Genomic DNA, 18,704 nt, shown 5'->3' with positions numbered 1-18,704 from the left:
TAAAGGTTACAGTGACGCAGGGCTGTGTGGGGGAGAGAGGGTACAGGTTACAGAGACGCAGGGAAGTGTGGGGAGGGAGTGTACAGGTTACAGACAGACTGTGTGGGGGAGAGAGGGTACAGGTTATAGAGACACAGACTGTGTGGGGGAGAGAGGGTACAGGTTATAGAGACACAGACTGTGTGGGGGAGAGAGGGTACAGGTTACAGAGACACAGGGCTGTGTGGGGGAGAGAGGGTACAGGTTATAGAGACACAGACTGTGTGGGGGAGAGAGGGTACAGGTTACAGAGACGCAGGGCTGTGTGGGGAGAGAGGGTACAGGTTACAGAGACGCAGGGCTGTGTGGGGAGAGAGGTTACAGGTTACAGAGACACAGGGCTGTGTGGGGGAGAGAGGGAACAGGTTACAGAGAAACAGGCTGTGTGGGGGAGAGAGGGTACAGGTTACAGAAACGCAGGGCTGTGTGGGGGAGAGAGGGTACAGGTTGCAGAGACACTGGGCTGTGTGGGGAGAGAGGGTACAGGTTACAGAGACGCAGGGCTGTGTGGGGAGAGAGGTTACAGGTTACAGAGACACAGGGCTGTGTGGGGGAGAGAGGGAACAGGTTACACAGAAACAGGCTGTGTGGGGGAGAGAGGGTACAGGTTACAGAAACGCAGGGCTGTGTGGGGGAGAGAGGGTACAGGTTGCAGAGACACTGGGCTGTGTGGGGAGAGAGGGTACAGGTTACAGAGACGCAGTCTGGGTGGGGGAGAGAGGGTCCAGGTTACAGAGACGCAGACTGTGTGGGGAGAGAGGGTACAGGTTATAGAGACGCAGACTGTGTGGGGGAGAGAGGGTACAGGTTATAGAGACGCAGGGCTGTGTGGGGGAGAGAGGGTACAGGTTACAGAGACACAGGGCTGTGTGGGGGTGAGAGGGTACAGGTTACAGACGCAGGGCTGTATGGGGGAGAGAGGGTACAGGTTGCAGAGACGCAGGGCTGTGTGGGGGAGAGAGGGTACAGGTTATAGAGATGCAGGGCTGTGTGAGGGAGAGAGGGTACAGGTTACAGAGACAGACTGTGTGGGGGAGAGAGGGTACAGGTTACAGAGACACAGGGCAGTGTGGGGGAGAGAGGGTACAGGTTACAGAGACGCAAGGCTGTGTGGGGGAGAGAGGGTACAGGTTATAGAGACACAGGGCTGTGTGTGGGAGACACGGTACAGGTTACAGAAACATAGGGCAGTGTGGGGGAGAGGGTACAGGTTACAGAGACGCAGGGCTGTGTGGGGGAGAGAGGGTACAGGTTACAGAGACATAGGGCAGTGTGGGGGAGAGGGTACAGGTTACAGAGACGCAGGGCTGTGTGGGGAGGGAGTGTACAGGTTACAGAGACAGACTGTGTGGGGGAGAGAGGGTACAGGTTTCAGAGCCACAGACTGTGTGGCGGAGAGAGGGTATAGGTTATAGAGACACAGGGCTGCGTGTGGGAGACACGGTACAGGTTACACAGACACAGACTGTGTGAGGGAGAGAGGGTACAGGTTACAGAGACGCAGGGCTGTGTGGGGGAGAGAAGGTACAGGTTACAGAGACACAGGGATGTGTGTGGGAGAGAGGGTACAGTTTACAGAGACGCAGGGCTGTGTCGGGGATTGAGGGTACAGGTTACAGAGACGCAGACTGTGTAGGGAAGAGAGGGTACAGGTTATAGAGACAGACTGTGTGGGGGAGAGAGGGTACAGGTTACAAACGCAGTGCTGTGTGGGGGAGAGAGGGTACAGGTGACTGACTCAGGGCTGTGTGGGGGAGAGACGGTACAGCTTACAGAGACGCAGGGCAGTGTGGGGAATAGAGAGGGTACAGGTTACAGAGAAACAGGGCTGTGTGAGGGAGAGAGGGTACAGGTTACAGAGACGCAGGGCTGTGTGGGGGAGAAAGGGTACAGGTTACAGAGACGCAGGGCTGTGTGAGGGAGAGAGGGTACAGGTTACAGAGACGCAGGGCTGTGTGGGGGAGAGAGGGTACAGGGTACAGAGACACAGGAATGTGTGGGGGAGAGGGTAAAGGTAACAGAGACGCAGGGCTGTGTGGGGGAGAGAGGGTACAGGTTATAGAGACACAGACTGTTTGGGGGAGAGAGGGTACAGGTTATAGAGACGCAGGGCTGTGTGGGGAGAGAGGGTACAGGTTACAGAGACGCAGTCTGTGTGGGGGAGAGAGGGTACAGGTTACAGAGACGCAGGGCTGTGTGGGGGAGAGAGGGTACAGGTTACAGAGACACAGACTGTGTGGGGGAGAGAGGGTACAGGTTACAGAGACGCAGGGCTGTGTGGGGGAGAGAGGGTACAGGTTACAGAGACACAGGGATGTGTGTGGGAGAGAGGGTACAGGTTACAGAGACGCAGGGCTGTGTCGGGGAGAGAGGGTACAGGTTACAGAGACGCAGACTGTGTAGGGGAGAGAGGGTACAGGTTACAGAGACACAGACTGTGTGGGGAAGAGAGGGTACAGGTTATAGAGACAGACTGTGTGGGGAGAGAGGGTACAGCTTACAGAGACGCAGGGCAGTGTGGGGAATAGAGAGGGTACAGGTTACAGAGACAGAGGGCTGTGTGGGGGAGAGAGGGTACAGGTTACAGAGACACAGACTGTGTGGGGGAGAGAGGGTACAGGTTACAGAGACGCAGGGCTGTGTGGGGGAGAGAGGGTACAGGTTACAGACGCAGGGCTGTGTGGGGGAGAGAGGTTACAGGTTACAGAGACGCAGACTTTGTGGGGGAGAGAGGGTACAGTTTACAGAGACGCAGGGCTGTGTGGGGGAGAGAGGGTACAGGTTACAGACGCAGGGCTGTGTGGGGGAGAGAGGGTGCAGGTTACAGAGACACAGGGCTGTGTCGGGAGAGAGGGTACAGGTTTCAGAGCCACAGACTGTGTGGGGGAGAGAGAGGGTACAGGTTAGAGAGACACACACTGTGTGGGGGAGAGAGGGTACAGGTTATAGAGACGCAGGGCTGTGTGGGGAGAGAGGGTACAGGTTACAGAGAGGCAGGGCTGTGTGGGGAGAGAGGGTACAGGTTACAGAGACGCAGGGCTGTGTGGGGAGAGAGGGTACAGGTTACAGAGACACAGGGCTGTGTGGGGGAGAGAGGGTACAGGTTACAGAGACGCAGGGAAGTGTGGGGAGGGAGTGTACAGGTTACAGACAGACTGTGTGGGGGAGAGAGGGTACAGGTTATAGAGACACAGACTGTGTGGGGGAGAGAGGGTACAGGTTATAGAGACACAGACTGTGTGGGGGAGAGAGGGTACAGGTTACAGAGACACAGGGCTGTGTGGGGAGAGAGGGTACAGGTTACAGAGACGCAGGGCTGTGTGGGGAGAGAGCTTACAGGTTACAGAGACACAGGGCTGTGTGGGGGAGAGAGGGAACAGGTTACAGAGAAACAGGCTGTGTGGGGGAGAGAGGGTACAGGTTACAGAAACGCAGGGCTGTGTGGGGGAGAGAGGGTACAGGTTGCAGAGACACTGGGCTGTGTGGGGAGAGAGGGTACAGGTTACAGAGACGCAGGGCAGTGTGGGGAATAGAGAGGGTACAGGTTACAGAGACGCAGACTGTGCGGGGGAGAGAGGGTACAGGTTACAGTGACGCAGGGCTGTGTGGGGGAGAGAGGGTACAGGTTACAGTGACGCAGGGCTGTGTGGGGGAGAGAGGGTACAGGTTACAGAAACACTGGGCTGTGTGGGGGAGAGAGGGTACAGGTTGCAGAGACACAGGGCTGTGTGGGGCAGAGAGGGTACAGGTTACAGAGATGCAGGGCTGTGTGGGGGAGAGAGGGTACAGGTTACAGAGATACAGGGCTGTGTGGGGGAGAGAGGGTACAGGTTACAGAGACGCAGTCTGTGTGGGGGAGAGAGGGTCCAGGTTACAGAGACGCAGACTGTGTGGGGGAGAGAGGGTACAGGTTACAGAGACGCAGGGCTGTGTGGGGGAGAGAGGGTACAGGTTACAGAGACACAGACTGTGTGGGGGAGAGAGAGTACAGGTTACAGAGACACAGGGCTGTGTGGGGGAGAGAGGGTACAGGTTACAGAGATGCAGGGCTGTGTCGGGGAGAGAGGGTACAGGTTACAGAAACGCATGGCTGTGTGGGGGAGAGAGGGTATAGGTTACAGAGACACATGGATGTGTGGGGAGAGAGGGTACAGGTTACAGAGACGCAGGGCCGTGTGGAGGAGAGAGGGGACAGGTTACACGGATACAGGGCTGTGTGGGGAGAAAGGATACAGTTTACAGGGACACAGGGCTGCGTGGGGGAGAGAGGGTACAGGTTACAGAGACGCAGGGCTGTCTGGGGGAGAGAGGGTACAGGTTACAGAGACGCAGGGCTGTGTGGGGAGAGAGGGTACAGGTTACAGAGACGCAGGGCTGTGTGGGGAGAGAGGGTACAGGTTACAGAGCCACAGACTGTGTGGGGGAGAGAGGGTACAGGTTACAGAGACACAGGGCTGTGTGGGGGAGAGAGGGTACAGGTTACAGAAACGCAGGGCTGTGTGGTGGAGAGAGGGTACAGGTTGAAGAGACACAGGGCTGTGTGGGGAGAGAGGGTACAGGTTACAGAGACGCAGTCTGTGTGGGGGAGAGAGGGTACAGGTTGCAGAGACGCAGGGCAGTGTGGGGGAGAGAGGGTACAGGTTATAGAGATGCAGGGCTGTGTGAGGGAGAGAGGGTACAGGTTACAGAGACGCAGGGCTGTGTGGGGGAGAGAGTACAGGTTACAGACGCAGGGCTGTGTGGGGGTGAGAGGGTACAGGTTACAGAGACACAGGGCTGTGTCGGGAGAGAGGGTACAGGTTTCAGAGCCACAGACTGTGTGGGGGAGAGAGGGTACAGGTTACAGAGACGCAGGGCTGTGTGGGGGAGAGAGGGTACAAGTTATAGAGACACAGGGCTTCGTGTGGGAGACACGGTACAGGTTACAGAAACACAGACTGTGTGAGGGAGAGAGGGTACAGGTTACAGAGACGCAGGGTTGTGTGGGGGAGAGAGGGTACAGGTTACAGGGACACAGGCTGTGTGGGGGAGAGAGGGTACAGGTTACAGAGGCGCAGGGCTGTGTGGGGGAGAGAGGGTGCAGGTTATAGAGACACAGGCTGTGTGGGGGAGAGAGGGTACAGGTTACAGAGACGCAGAGCTGTGTGGGGGAGAGAAGGTACAGGTTACAGAGACACAGGGATGTGTGTGGGAGAGAGGGTACAGGTTACAGAGACGCAGGGCTGTGTCGGGGATAGAGGGTACAGGTTACAGAGACGCAGACTGTGTAGGGGAGAGAGGGTACAGGTTACAGAGACACACTGTGTGGGGAAGAGAGGGTACAGGTTATAGAGACACAGACTGTGTGGGGGAGAGAGGGTACAGGTTATAGAGACACAGACTGTGTGGGGCAGAGAGGGTACAGGTTACAATCGCAGGGCTGTGTGGGGGAGAGAGGGTACAGGTTGCAGAGACACAGGGCTGTGTGGGGAGGGAGTGTACAGGTTACAGAGACACAGGGCTGTGTGGGGGAGAGAGGGTACAGGTTACAGAGACACAGGGCTGTGTAGGGGAGAGAGGGTACAGGTTACAGAGACGCAGGGCTGTGTGGGGAGAGAGGGTACAGGTTACAGAGACACAGGGCTGTGCGGGGAGAGAGGGTACAGGTTACAGAGAAACAGGCTGTGTGGGGGAGAGAGGGTACAGGTTACAGAAACGTATGGCTGTGTGGTGGAGAGAGGGTACAGGTTGAAGAGACACAGGGCTGTGTGGGGAGAGAGGGTACAGGTTACAGAGACACAGTCTGTGTGGGGGAGAGAGGGTCCAGGTTACAGAGACGCAGACTGTGTGGGGGAGAGAGGGTACAGGTTACAGAGACGCGGGGCTGTGTGGGGGAGAGAGGGTACAGGTTACAGAGACGCAGGGCTGTGTGGGGAGAGAGGGTACAGGTTGCAGAGACGCAGGGCTGTGTGGGGGAGAGAGGGTACAGGTTATAGAGATGCAGGGCTGTGTGAGGGAGAGAGGGTACAGGTTACAGAGACAGACTGTGTGGGGGAGAGAGGGTACAGGTTACAGAGACACAGGGCAGTGTGGGGGAGAGAGGGTACAGGTTACAGAGACGCAAGGCTGTGTGGGGGAGAGAGGGTACAGGTTATAGAGACACAGGGCTGTGTGTGGGAGACACGGTACAGGTTACAGAAACATAGGGCAGTGTGGGGGAGAGGGTACAGGTTACAGAGACGCAGGGCTGTGTGGGGGAGAGAGGGTACAGGTTACAGAGACATAGGGCAGTGTGGGGGAGAGGGTACAGGTTACAGAGACGCAGGGCTGTGTGGGGAGGGAGTGTACAGGTTACAGAGACAGACTGTGTGGGGGAGAGAGGGTACAGGTTTCAGAGCCACAGACTGTGTGGCGGAGAGAGGGTATAGGTTATAGAGACACAGGGCTGCGTGTGGGAGACACGGTACAGGTTACACAGACACAGACTGTGTGAGGGAGAGAGGGTACAGGTTACAGAGACGCAGGGCTGTGTGGGGGAGAGAAGGTACAGGTTACAGAGACACAGGGATGTGTGTGGGAGAGAGGGTACAGTTTACAGAGACGCAGGGCTGTGTCGGGGATTGAGGGTACAGGTTACAGAGACGCAGGGCTGTGTGAGGGAGAGAGGGTACAGGTGACTGACTCAGGGCTGTGTGGGGGAGAGACGGTACAGCTTACAGAGACGCAGGGCAGTGTGGGGAATAGAGAGGGTACAGGTTACAGAGAAACAGGGCTGTGTGAGGGAGAGAGGGTACAGGTTACAGAGACGCAGGGCTGTGTTGGGGAGAAAGGGTACAGGTTACAGAGACCCAGGGCTGTGTGAGGGAGAGAGGGTACAGGTTACAGAGACGCAGGGCTGTGTGGGGGAGAGAGGGTACAGGGTACAGAGACACAGGAATGTGTGGGGGAGAGGGTAAAGGTTACAGAGACGCAGGGCTGTGTGGGGGAGAGAGGGTACAGGTTACAGAGACACAGACTGTGTGGGGTAGAGGGTACAGGTTATAGAGACGCAGGGCTGTGTGGGGAGAGAGGGTACAGGTTACAGAGACGCAGACTGTGTGGGGGAGAGAGGGTACAGGTTACAGAGAAGCAGGGCTGTGTGGGGGAGAGAGGGTACAGGTTAGAGAGACACAGACTGTGTGGGGGAGAGAGGGTACAGGTTACAGAGACGCAGGGCTGTGTGGGGGAGAGAAGGTACAGGTTACAGAGACACAGGGATGTGTGTGGGAGAGAGGGTACAGGTTACAGAGACGCAGGGCTGTGTCGGGGATAGAGGGTACAGGTTACAGAGACGCAGACTGTGTAGGGGAGAGAGGGTACAGGTTACAGAGACACAGACGGTGTGGGGAGAGAGGGTACAGCTTACAGAGACGCAGGGCAGTGTGGGGAATAGAGAGGGTACAGGTTACAGAGACAGAGGGCTGTGTGGGGGAGAGAGGGTACAGGTTACAGAGACACAGGGATGTGTGGGGGAGAGAGGGTACAGGTTACAGAGACGCAGGGCTGTGTGGGGGAGAGAGGGTACAGGTTACAGAGACACGGATGTGTGGGGGAGAGAGGGTAAAGGTAACAGAGACGAAGGGCTGTGTGGGGGAGAGAGGTTACAGGTTACAGAGACGCAGACTGTGTGGGGGAGAGAGGGTACAGGTTACAGAGACGCAGGGCTGTGTGAGGGAGAGAGGGTACAGGTTACAGAGACAGACTGTGTGGGGGAGAGAGGGTACAGGTTACAGAGACGCAGGGCTGTGTGGGGAGAGAGGGTACAGGTTACAGAGACGCAGGGCTGTGTGGGGGAGAGAGGGTACAGGTTACAGAGACACTGGGCTGTGTGTGGGAGAGAGGGTACAGGTTACAGAGACGCAGGGCTGTGTGGGGGAGAGGGTACAGGTTACAGAGACGCAGGGCTGTGTGGGGGAGAGAGGGTACAGGTTACAGAGATGCAGGGCTGTGTGGGGGAGAGAGGGTACAGGTTACAGAGACGCAGGGCTGTGTGGGGAGGGAGTGTACAGGTTACAGAGACAGACTGTGTGGGGGAGAGAGGGTACAGGTTACAGAGACACAGGGCTGTGTGGGGGAGAGAGGGTACAGGTTACAGAGACACAGGGCTGCGTGTGGGAGACACGGTACAGGTTGCAGAGACACAGACTGTGTGAGGGAGAGAGGGTACAGGTTACAGAGACGCAGGGCTGTGTGGGGGAGAAAGGGTACAGGTTACAGAGACACAGGGATGTGTGTGGGAGAGAGGGTACAGTTTACAGAGACGCAGGGCTGTGTCGGGGATTGAGGGTACAGGTTACAGAGACGCAGGGCTGTGTGAGGGAGAGAGGGTACAGGTGACTGACTCAGGGCTGTGTGGGGGAGAGACGGTACAGCTTACAGAGACGCAGGGCAGTGTGGGGAATAGAGAGGGTACAGGTTACAGAGAAACAGGGCTGTGTGGGGGAGAGAGGGTACAGGTTACCGAGATGCAAGGCTGTGTGAGGGAGAGAGGGTACAGGTTACAGAGACACAGACTGTGTGGGGGAGAGAGGGTACAGGTTACAGAGATGCAGGGCTGTTTGAGGGAGAGAGGATACAGGTTACAGAGATGCAGGGCTGTGTGAGGGAGAGAGGGTACAGGTTACAGAGATGCAGGGCTGTGTGAGGGAGAGAGGGTACAGGTTACAGAGATGCAGGGCTGTGTGAGGGAGAGAGGGTACAGGTTACAGAGACACAGACTGTGTGGGGGAGAGAGAGGGTACAGGTTATAGAGACACAGACTGTGTGGGGGAGAGAGGGTACAGGTTACAGAGACGCAGGGCTGTGTGGGGGAGAAAGGGTACAGGTTACAGAGACGTAGGGCTGTGTGGGGGAGAGAGGGTACAGGTTACAGAGACTCAGGGCTGTGTGGGGGAGGGAGGGTACAGGTTATAGAGACACAGGGCTGTGTGGGGGAGAGAGGGTACAGGTTATAGAGACGCAGGGCTGTGTGAGGGAGAGAGGGTACAGGTTGCAGAGACGCAGGGCTGTGTGGGGGAGAGAGGGTACAGGTTACAGAGACGCAGGGCTGTGTGGGGGAGAGGGTACAGGTTACAGAGAGACAGGGCTGTGTGGGGGAGAGAGGGTAAAGGTTACAGAGACGCAGGGCTGTGTGAGGGAGAGAGGGTACAGGTTACAGAGACACAGGGCTGTGTGGGGGAGAGAGGGTACAGGTTATAGAGACGCAGGGCTGTGTGTGGGAGACACGGTACAGGTTACAGAGACACAGACTGTGTGAGGGAGAGAGGGCACAGGTTATAGAGACTCAGGGTTGTGTGGGGGAGAGAGGGTACAGGTTACAGGAACACAGGCTGTGTGGGGGAGAGAGGGTACAGGTTACAGAGGTGCAGGGCTGTGTGGGGGAGAGAGGGTACAGGTTACAGAGACAGACTGTGTGGGGGAGAGAGGGTACAGGTTACAGAGACGCAGGGCTGTGTGGGGGAGAGAGGGTACAGGTTACAGAGACGCAGGGCTGTGTGAGGGAGAGAGGGTACAGGTCACAGAGACGCAGGGCAGTGTGAGGGAGAGAGGGTACAGGTTACAGAGACGCAGGGCTGTGTGAGGGAGAGAGGGTACAGGTTACAGAGACACAGGGCTGTGTGGGGAGAGAGGGTACAGGTTACAGAGATGCAGGGCTGTGTGAGGGAGAGAGGGTACAGGTTACAGAGACACAGACTGTGTGGGGGAGAGAGGGTACAGGTTACAGAGATGCAGGGCTGTTTGAGGGAGAGAGGGTACAGGTTACAGAGACGCAGGGCTGTGTGAGGGAGAAAGGGTACAGGTTACAGAGACGCAGGGCTGTGTGAGGGAGAGAGGGTACAGGTTACAGAGATGCAGGGCTGTGTGAGGGAGAGAGGGTACAGGTTACAGAGATGCAGGGCTGTGTGAGGGAGAGAGGGTACAGGTTACAGAGATGCAGGGCTGTGTGAGGGAGAGAGGGTACAGGTTACAGAGACACAGACGGTGTGGGGGAGAGAGAGGGTACAGGTTATAGAGACACAGACTGTGTGGGGGAGAGAGAGGGTACAGGTTACAGAGACACAGACTGTGTGGGGGAGAGAGGGTACAGGTTACAGAGACGCAGGGCTGTGTGGGGGAGAAAGGGTACAGGTTACAGAGACGTAGGGCTGTGTGGGGGAGAGAGGGTACAGGTTACAGAGACTCAGGGCTGTGTGGGGGAGGGAGGGTACAGGTTATAGAGACACAGGGCTGTGTGGGGGAGAGAGGGTACAGGTTATAGAGACGCAGGGCTGTGTGGGGGAGAGAGGGTACAGGTTACAGAGACGCAGGGCTGTGTGAGGGAGAGAGGGTACAGGTCACAGAGACGCAGGGCTGTGTGAGGGAGAGAGGGTAAGGTTACAGAGACGCAGGGCTGTGTGGGGGAGAGAGGGTACAGGTTACAGAGATGCAGGGCTGTGTGAGGGAGAGAGGGTACAGGTTACAGAGACACAGACTGTGTGGGGGAGAGAGGGTACAGGTTACAGAGATGCAGGGCTGTTTGAGGGAGAGAGGGTACAGGTTACAGAGACGCAGGGCTGTGTGAGGGAGAAAGGGTACAGGTTACAGAGACGCAGGGCTGTGTGAGGGAGAGAGGGTACAGGTTACAGAGATGCAGGGCTGTGTGAGGGAGAGAGGGTACAGGTTACAGAGATGCAGGGCTGTGTGAGGGAGAGAGGGTACAGGTTACAGAGATGCAGGGCTGTGTGAGGGAGAGAGGGTACAGGTTACAGAGACACAGACTGTGTGGGGGAGAGAGAGGGTACAGGTTATAGAGACACAGACTGTGTGGGGGAGAGAGAGGGTACAGGTTACAGAGACACAGACTGTGTGGGGGAGAGAGGGTACAGGTTACAGAGACGCAGGGCTGTGTGGGGGAGAAAGGGTACAGGTTACAGAGACGTAGGGCTGTATGGGGGAGAGAGGGTACAGGTTACAGAGACTCAGGGCTGTGTGGGGGAGGGAGGGTACAGGTTATAGAGACACAGGGCTGTGTGGGGGAGAGAGGGTACAGGTTATAGAGACGCAGGGCTGTGTGAGGGAGAGAGGGTACAGGTTGCAGAGACGCAGGGCTGTGTGGGGGAGAGAGGGTACAGGTTACAGAGACGCAGGGCTGTGTGGGGGAGAGGGTACAGGTTACAGAGACACAGACTGTGTAGGGGAGAGAGGGTACAGGTTACAGAGACGCAGGGCTGTGTGGGGGAGAGAGGGTCCAGGTTACAGAGACTCAGACTGTGTGTGGGAGACACGGTACAGGTTACAGAGATGCAGGACTGTGTAGGGGAGAGAGGGTACAGGTTACAGAGATGCAGGGCTGTGTGGGGGAGAGAGGGTACAGGTTACAGAGACGCAGGGCTGTGTGGGGGAGAGGGTACAGGTTACAGAGACACAGACTGTGTGGGGGAGAGAGGGTACAGGTTACAGAGACACAGGGCTGTGTGGGGGAGAGAGGGTACAGGTTAAAGAGACGCAGGGCTGTGTGGGGGAGAGAGGGTACAGGTTAAAGAGACGCAGGGCTGTGTGGGGGAGAGAGGGTACAGGTTACAGAGATGCAGACTGTGTGGGGGAGAGAGGGTACAGGTTAAAGAGACGCAGGGCTGTGTGGGGGAGAGAGGGTACAGGTTACAGAGACGCAGGGCTGTGTGGGGGAGAGGGTACAGGCTACAGAGACACAGACTGTGTGGGGGAGAGAGGGTACAGGTTACAGAGATGCAGTGCTGTGTGGGGGAGAGAGAGTACAGGTTACAGAGACACAGGGCTGTGGGGTGGATAGACGGTACAGGTTACAGAGACAGACTGTGTGGGGGAGAGAGGGTACAGGTTACAGAGACAGACTGTGTGGGGGAGAGAGGGTACAGGTTACAGAGACACACTGTGTGGGGGAGAGAGGGTACAGGTTACAGAGACAGACTGTGTGGGGGAGAGAGGGTACAGGTTAAAGAGACGCAGGGCTGTGTGGGGGAGAGAGGGTACAGGTTACAGAAACGCAGGGCTGTGTGGGGGAGAGGGTACAGGCTACAGAGACACAGACTGTGTGGGGGAGAGAGGGTACAGGTTACAGAGATGCAGTGCTGTGTGGGGGAGAGAGAGTACAGGTTACAGAGACACAGGGCTGTGGGGTGGATAGACGGTACAGGTTACAGAGACACAGGGCTGTGTGGGGGAGAGAGGGTACAGGTTACAGAGACACAGGGCTGTGTGGGGGAGAGAGGGTACAGGTTACAGAGACGCAGGGTTGTGTGGGGGAGAGAGGGTACAGGTTATAGAGACGCAAACTGTGAGACTGTGACGAAGGAGTACAAACAATGGACACACAAAGGAAAAATAGTAGACAGCACAGACAGACAGAAACATTTCACATGAACAACTGACAGATGTCAAAGGATTTTAAGAACAGAGAATCCCCGTGGTCTTGGGGAGAAATAAGAGAGAGAGAGGGAGAGCAGGAGGCACATTCCCAGAGTTGACCTTGTGTAGGCCAATGTCCGATTCCTGTACCACTGTCCATGGGATGGTAGAAATCACCCCGCAGAGGCTCTGCTCACCACAGCAACACCCTTGGGTCAACGTGTGGAGGGTCCAGCCAGTGCAGGACTCCGATAGCAACCCGAGTGAGGGGCTGGCACAGACAGACATTCACTGACCTGTCGCACCAACGTAGTCGGTCAGTCCGTGACTGAGAATAGCCTCTTCCACCTCCACCATCTTCTCCACGATCTTCCTACAGGGAGTCAGCAACTGCTCAGCCCCCACTGCATTCTCGCCCTGAGAAACAGAGAGAGAGAGAGACACAACAGGAGTTAGCCAGATCCATTCTGCAGGGATAGGAACGAGTGAGCGACAAGAGGAGACAGAGACCAAGCACGTGAGACACCGAGCAAACCACTTGGGAGAGGGTCCGAGGTCGCCTGAGAGAGACAAAGATAGCAACCTCAGGCACGAGTCCGCCAGGGAGACAATAGCACCGACAGCTGGGAGTGGGGACGGGTCACTGTACCCATACCAGAGACTCCAGCGGGAGAGAGAGTGGGAGTGGGGGGAACTGTACCAGAGACTCCAGCAGGAGAGAGAGTGGTAGTGGGGGGAACTGTACCAGAGACTCCAGCGGGAGAGAGAGTGGGAGTGGGGGGAACTGTACCAGAGACTCCAGCGGGAGAGAGAGTGGTAGTGGGGGGAACTGTACCAGAGACTCCAGCGGGAGAGAGAGCGGGAGTGGGGGGAACTGTACCAGAGACTCCAGCGGGAGAGAGAGCGGGAGTGGGGACTGTATCAGAGACTCCAGCGGGAGAGAGAGAGCGGGCGTGGGGGGGACCTGTACCGGAGACTCCAGCGGGAGAGAGAGCGGGAGTGGGGATTGTACCAGAGACTCCAGCGGGAGAGAGAGCAGGAGTGGGGGGGACTGAACCGGAGATTCCAGCGGGAGAGAGAGCGGGAGTGGGGACTGTATCAGAGACTCCAGCGGGAGAGAGAGAGCGGGCGTGGGGGGGACTGTACCAGAGACTCCAGCGGGAGAGAGAGCGGGAGTGGGGGGACCTGTACCAGAGACTCCAGCGGGAGAGAGAGCGGGAGTGGGGACTGTATCAGAGACTCCAGTGGGAGAGAGAGCGGGAGTGGGTACCGTATCAGAGACTCCAGCGGGAGAGAGAGCGGGAGTGGGGACTGTATCAGAGACTCCAGCGGGAGAGAGAGAGCGGGCGTGGGGGGACCTGTACCGGAGACTCCAGCGGGAGAGAGAGCGGGAGTGGGGATTGTATCAGAGACTCCAGCGGGAGAGAGAGCGGGAGTGGGGTGAACTGTACCAGAGACTCCAGCGGGAGAGAGAGCGGGAGTGGGGACTATATCAGAGACTCCAGCGGGAGAGAGAGAGCGGGCGTGGGGGGGACTGTACCAGAGACTCCAGCGGGAGAGAGAGCGGGAGTGGGGGGACCTGTACCAGAGACTCCAGCGGGAGAGAGAGCGGGAGTGGGGACTGTATCAGAGACTCCAGTGGGAGAGAGAGCGGGAGTGGGGACTGTATCAGAGACTCCAGCGGGAGAGAGAGCGGGAGTGGGGACTGTATCAGAGACTCCAGCGGGAGAGAGAGCGGGAGTGGGGACTGTATCAGAGACTCCAGCGGGAGAGAGAGAGAGCGGGCGTGGGGGGGACCTGTACCGGAGACTCCAGCGGGAGAGAGAGCGGGAGTGGGGATTGTATCAGAGACTCCAGCGGGAGAGAGAGCGGGAGTGGGGTGAACTGTACCAGAGACTCCAGCGGGAGAGAGAGCGGGAGTGGGGACTATATCAGAGACTCCAGCGGGAGAGAGAGAGCGGGCGTGGGGGGGACCTGTACCAGAGATTCCAGCGGGAAAGAGAGCGGGAGTGGGGGGACCTGTACCAGAGACTCCAGCGGGAGAGAGAGCGGGAGTGGGGACTGTACCAGAGACTCCAGCGGGAGAGAGCGGGAATGGGGGGGACAGAACCGGAGACTCCAGCGGGAGAGAGAGCGGGAGTGGGGACTGTACCAGAGACTCCAGGGGGTGGGGTGGGGAGGGGAGGGGGAGGTTAATTACCTGAGGTTCCAGTAGTAAATGGTAGACTGTCCTGGTGAAGAATTCCAGGTTGTGGAAGTTCTGTTTCAGGGTAGCCAGCTGCCCTGGAGCATTGACCATGTCCTAGAGAGGGGAACAGGACGGGGAAGGCAATTAGGGTCAGCCACTCCAGAGCCCCCATTCAGCTGCTGCACAACACCCCACCCAACAGCACAGTCACCCCCGCCATACAGCGCCCCCCCTCAACCGCACGTGCACGCACACACCTCCCCCACAACCCCACGCGCACGCAGCCCCCCTCAACCCCACACGCACTCCCCCCCCCAACCACGCGCACATACAACCCCTCAACCACGCGCACACACAACCCCTCAACCACGCGCACACACAACCCCTCAACCACGCGCACACACAACCCCTCAACCACGCGCACACACAACCCCTCAACCACGCGCACACACAACCCCTCAACCACGCGCACACACAACCCCTCAACCACGCGCACACACAACCCCTCAACCACGCGCACACACAACCCCTCAACCACGCGCACACACAACCCCTCAACCACGCGCACACACAACCCCTCAACCACGCGCACACACAACCCCTCAACCACGCGCACACACAACCCCTCAACCACGCGCACACACAACCCCTCAACCACGCGCACACACAACCCCTCAACCACGCGCACACACAACCCCTCAACCACGCGCACACACAACCCCTCAACCACGCGCACACACAACCCCTCAACCACGCGCACACACAACCCCTCAACCACGCGCACACACAACCCCTCAACCACGCGCACACACAACCCCTCAACCACGCGCACACACAACCCCTCAACCACGCGCACACACAACCCCTCAACCACGCGCACACACAACCCCTCAACCACGCGCACACACAACCCCTCAACCACGCGCACACACAACCCCTCAACCACGCGCACACACAACCCCTCAACCACGCGCACACACAACCCCTCAACCACGCGCACACACAACCCCTCAACCACGCGCACACACAACCCCTCAACCACGCACACACACAACCCCTCAACCACGCACACACACACAACCCCTCAACCACGCGCACACACACAACCCCTCAACCACGCGCACACACACAACCCCTCAACCACGCGCACACACACCCCCCTCAACCACGCGCACACACACCCCCCTCAACCACGCGCACACACACCCCCCTCAACCGCACACACACACAACCCCTCAACCACGCACACACACACAACCCCTCAACCACGCGCACACACACAACCCCTCAACCACGCGCACACACACCCCCCTCAACCACGCGCACACACACCCCCCTCAACCACGCGCACACACACCCCCCTCAACCACGCGCACACACAACCCCCTCAACCGCGCGCACACACAACCCCTCAACCACGCACACACACACAACCCCTCAACCACGCACACACACACAACCCCTCAACCACGCGCACACACACCCCCCTCAACCACGCGCACACACACCCCCCTCAACCGCGCGCACACACACCCCCCTCAACCAACAACCCCTCCAACCACGCGCACACACACCCCCCTCCAACCACGCGCACACACACCCCCCTCAACCACGCGCACACACACCCCCCTCAACCACGCGCACACACACCCCCCTCAACCACGCGCACACACACCCCCTCAACCACGCGCACACAACCCCTCAACCACGCACACTCCCCCCCTCCCGCTCAGACAGAGGGACCGGCTGCCCTGAGACATCTCACCTCCTCCCCGAGCTGTGGGGCAGCTGCCACCTGGACGTGCAGGATCTCGGCGAGGTGGGGCAGCTCCCCGGCGCCCAGGCGCGGGCCAGTGCCCTGGGGGGCGTCCAGGGCCGAGAGCAGGAACTGGCAGCCCCGGCCCAGGGCCCGGCTCTGCCAGGGGTCCCCGGGGGGCAGCGAGCGCAGGGCCCTGGCCGCCGGGGCCAGGGAGGGTCCGGGTCCGGCGCCCAGGCTGCAGCCCAGACGGCCCAGCTGCAGGGCCCAGGAGAAGTGGGGGGGGACGGCCGGGCCCAGCAGGGCCTGGGCGCGGGTCAGGGCCTCGAGGGCCAGGGAGGGGTGACCCGCCCGGCACAGGGTCCCGCAGCACTGCAGGGCCAGCTCGCAGGCGCACAGCTGGCCGGCTCCCCCTCCCCCTCCCGGCAGCACCGCCGGCAGCAGCCCCTCGAACTCCCGGCGCAGGTGCTCGGCCTCCTGGCCGCTGGGCGGCGGGGCCCCCCTCAGGTAGAGGGCGCAGGCCCAGGCGAACCGCGCGGAGACGGAGGAGAGGGGCCGGGGGGACTCGGCGCCCGCCGCCAGCGCCAGCAGCCGCAGGGCCCTCAGCCGCAGGGAGAGGGCGAGGCGCCGGTCCCCGGCACCCCCCCCGCCCTTCCACAGCACGCCGAAGCCGTTCTTGGCCACCACCTCGCAGTCCCGCAGCAGGGGGGCCTCGCCGGCCGCGGCCCCCGCCAGCCAGAGCTCCAGGCCGCGCTGCAGCCGCTCGGACAAGGCCAGACAGGACTCCAGCGCCCCCCGGCACGCCGCCCCTTTCAGCAGGTGGAAGAGCAGCCTCTCCAGGTACAGCGGACCCTGCCCCTGGCCCCGGGAGGGGGCCGAGGCCTGGTAACCCTCGCAGGCCAGCTCCGCCAGCCCCACCAGGCTGCGCAGGTGCCCCTCGCACAGCTTCCCCTCCTCCTCCTGCTCCTCATCCTCCGGCTCCTGCTCCCCGAGGCGCTGGATACAGGCTCGGATAACCCGGTCGCAGGTCACTCGCAGCTCAGTGCGCTTGGCAGGATGGTCAGCCACACGGCGGAGAGACTCCTGTCACAGAGAGAGAGAGAGATACAGGTCAGAGCTCACTATATAAACACCCCACACTGTATATAATACACACACATTACAGAGAGACTCCTGTCAGAGAGAGAGATACAGGTCAGAGCTCACTATATAAACACCCCACACTGTATATAATACACACACATCACAGAGAGACTCCTGTTAAAGAGAAAGAGAGATACAGGTCAGAGCTCACTGTATAAACACCCCACACTGTATATAATACACACACATCACAGAGAGACTCCTGTCAGAGAGAGAGAGAGAGAGAGAGATACAGGTCAGAGCTCACTATATAAACACCCCACACTGTATATAATACACACACATTACAGAGAGACTCCTGTCAGAGAGAGAGATACAGGTCAGAGCTCACTATATAAACACCCCACACTGTATATAATACATACACACATCAGAGAGAGACTCCTGTCAGAGAGAGAGAGATACAGGTCAGAGATCACTATATAAACACCCCACACTGTATATAATACACATATCACAGAGACACTCCTGTCAGAGAGAGAGAGAAAGAGATAGAGAGAGAGATACACGTCAGAGCTCACTATATAAACACCCCACACTGTATATAATACACACACACATCACAGAGAGACTCCTGTCAGAGAGAGAGAGATACAGTTCAGAGCTCACTGTATAAACATACCACACTGTATATAATAGACACACATCACAGAGAGACTCCTGTCAGAGAGAGAGAGAGAGAGAGAGAGAGAGAGAGATACAGGTCAGAGCTCACTATATAAACATCCCACACTATATATAATACACACACATCACAGAGAGACTCCTGTTAAAGAGAGAGAGAGATACAGGTCAGAGCACACTAAGTACACACCCCACACTGTATATAATACACACACATCACAGAGAGACTCCTGTCAGAGAGATACAGGTCAGAGCTCACTATATAAACACCCCACACTGTATATAATACACACACATCACAGAGAGACTCCTGTCAGAGAGAGAGATACAGGTCAGAGCTCACTATATAAACACCCCACACTGTATATAATACACACACATCACAGAGAGACTCCTGTCAGAGAGAGAGATACAGGTCAGAGCTCACTATATAAACACCCCACACTGTATATAACACAGACACATCACAGAGAGACTCCTGTCAGAGAGAGAGAGAGAGAGATACAGGTCAGAGCTCACTATATAAACACCCCACATCGTATATAACACACACACATTACAGAGAGACTCCTG

General features: G+C 58.2%; 1 protein-coding gene across 1 annotated transcript in view; it reads right to left on the bottom strand.

The window, feature by feature from the left end:
* espl1 (extra spindle pole bodies like 1, separase) overlaps window positions 1-18,704 on the bottom strand; it is an 85,088-nt gene that overhangs the window by 59,000 nt on the left and 7,384 nt on the right. The window contains exons 2-4 of the mRNA XM_041182513.1: window positions 16,374-17,447; window positions 14,621-14,722; window positions 12,717-12,837 (exon numbers count right to left, since the gene is read on the bottom strand). Coding sequence (XP_041038447.1) covers window positions 12,717-12,837; window positions 14,621-14,722; window positions 16,374-17,447 — 1,297 coding nt within the window. The remainder of the gene's footprint in view (window positions 1-12,716; window positions 12,838-14,620; window positions 14,723-16,373; window positions 17,448-18,704) is intronic.

This window comes from Carcharodon carcharias (genome assembly GCF_017639515.1).
Source record: "Carcharodon carcharias isolate sCarCar2 chromosome X unlocalized genomic scaffold, sCarCar2.pri SUPER_X_unloc_6, whole genome shotgun sequence".
NCBI lineage: Eukaryota > Metazoa > Chordata > Chondrichthyes > Lamniformes > Lamnidae > Carcharodon > Carcharodon carcharias.
The sequence above is the reverse complement of the archived record's forward strand: the minus strand, read 5'-3'. Positions and strand labels throughout refer to the sequence as shown.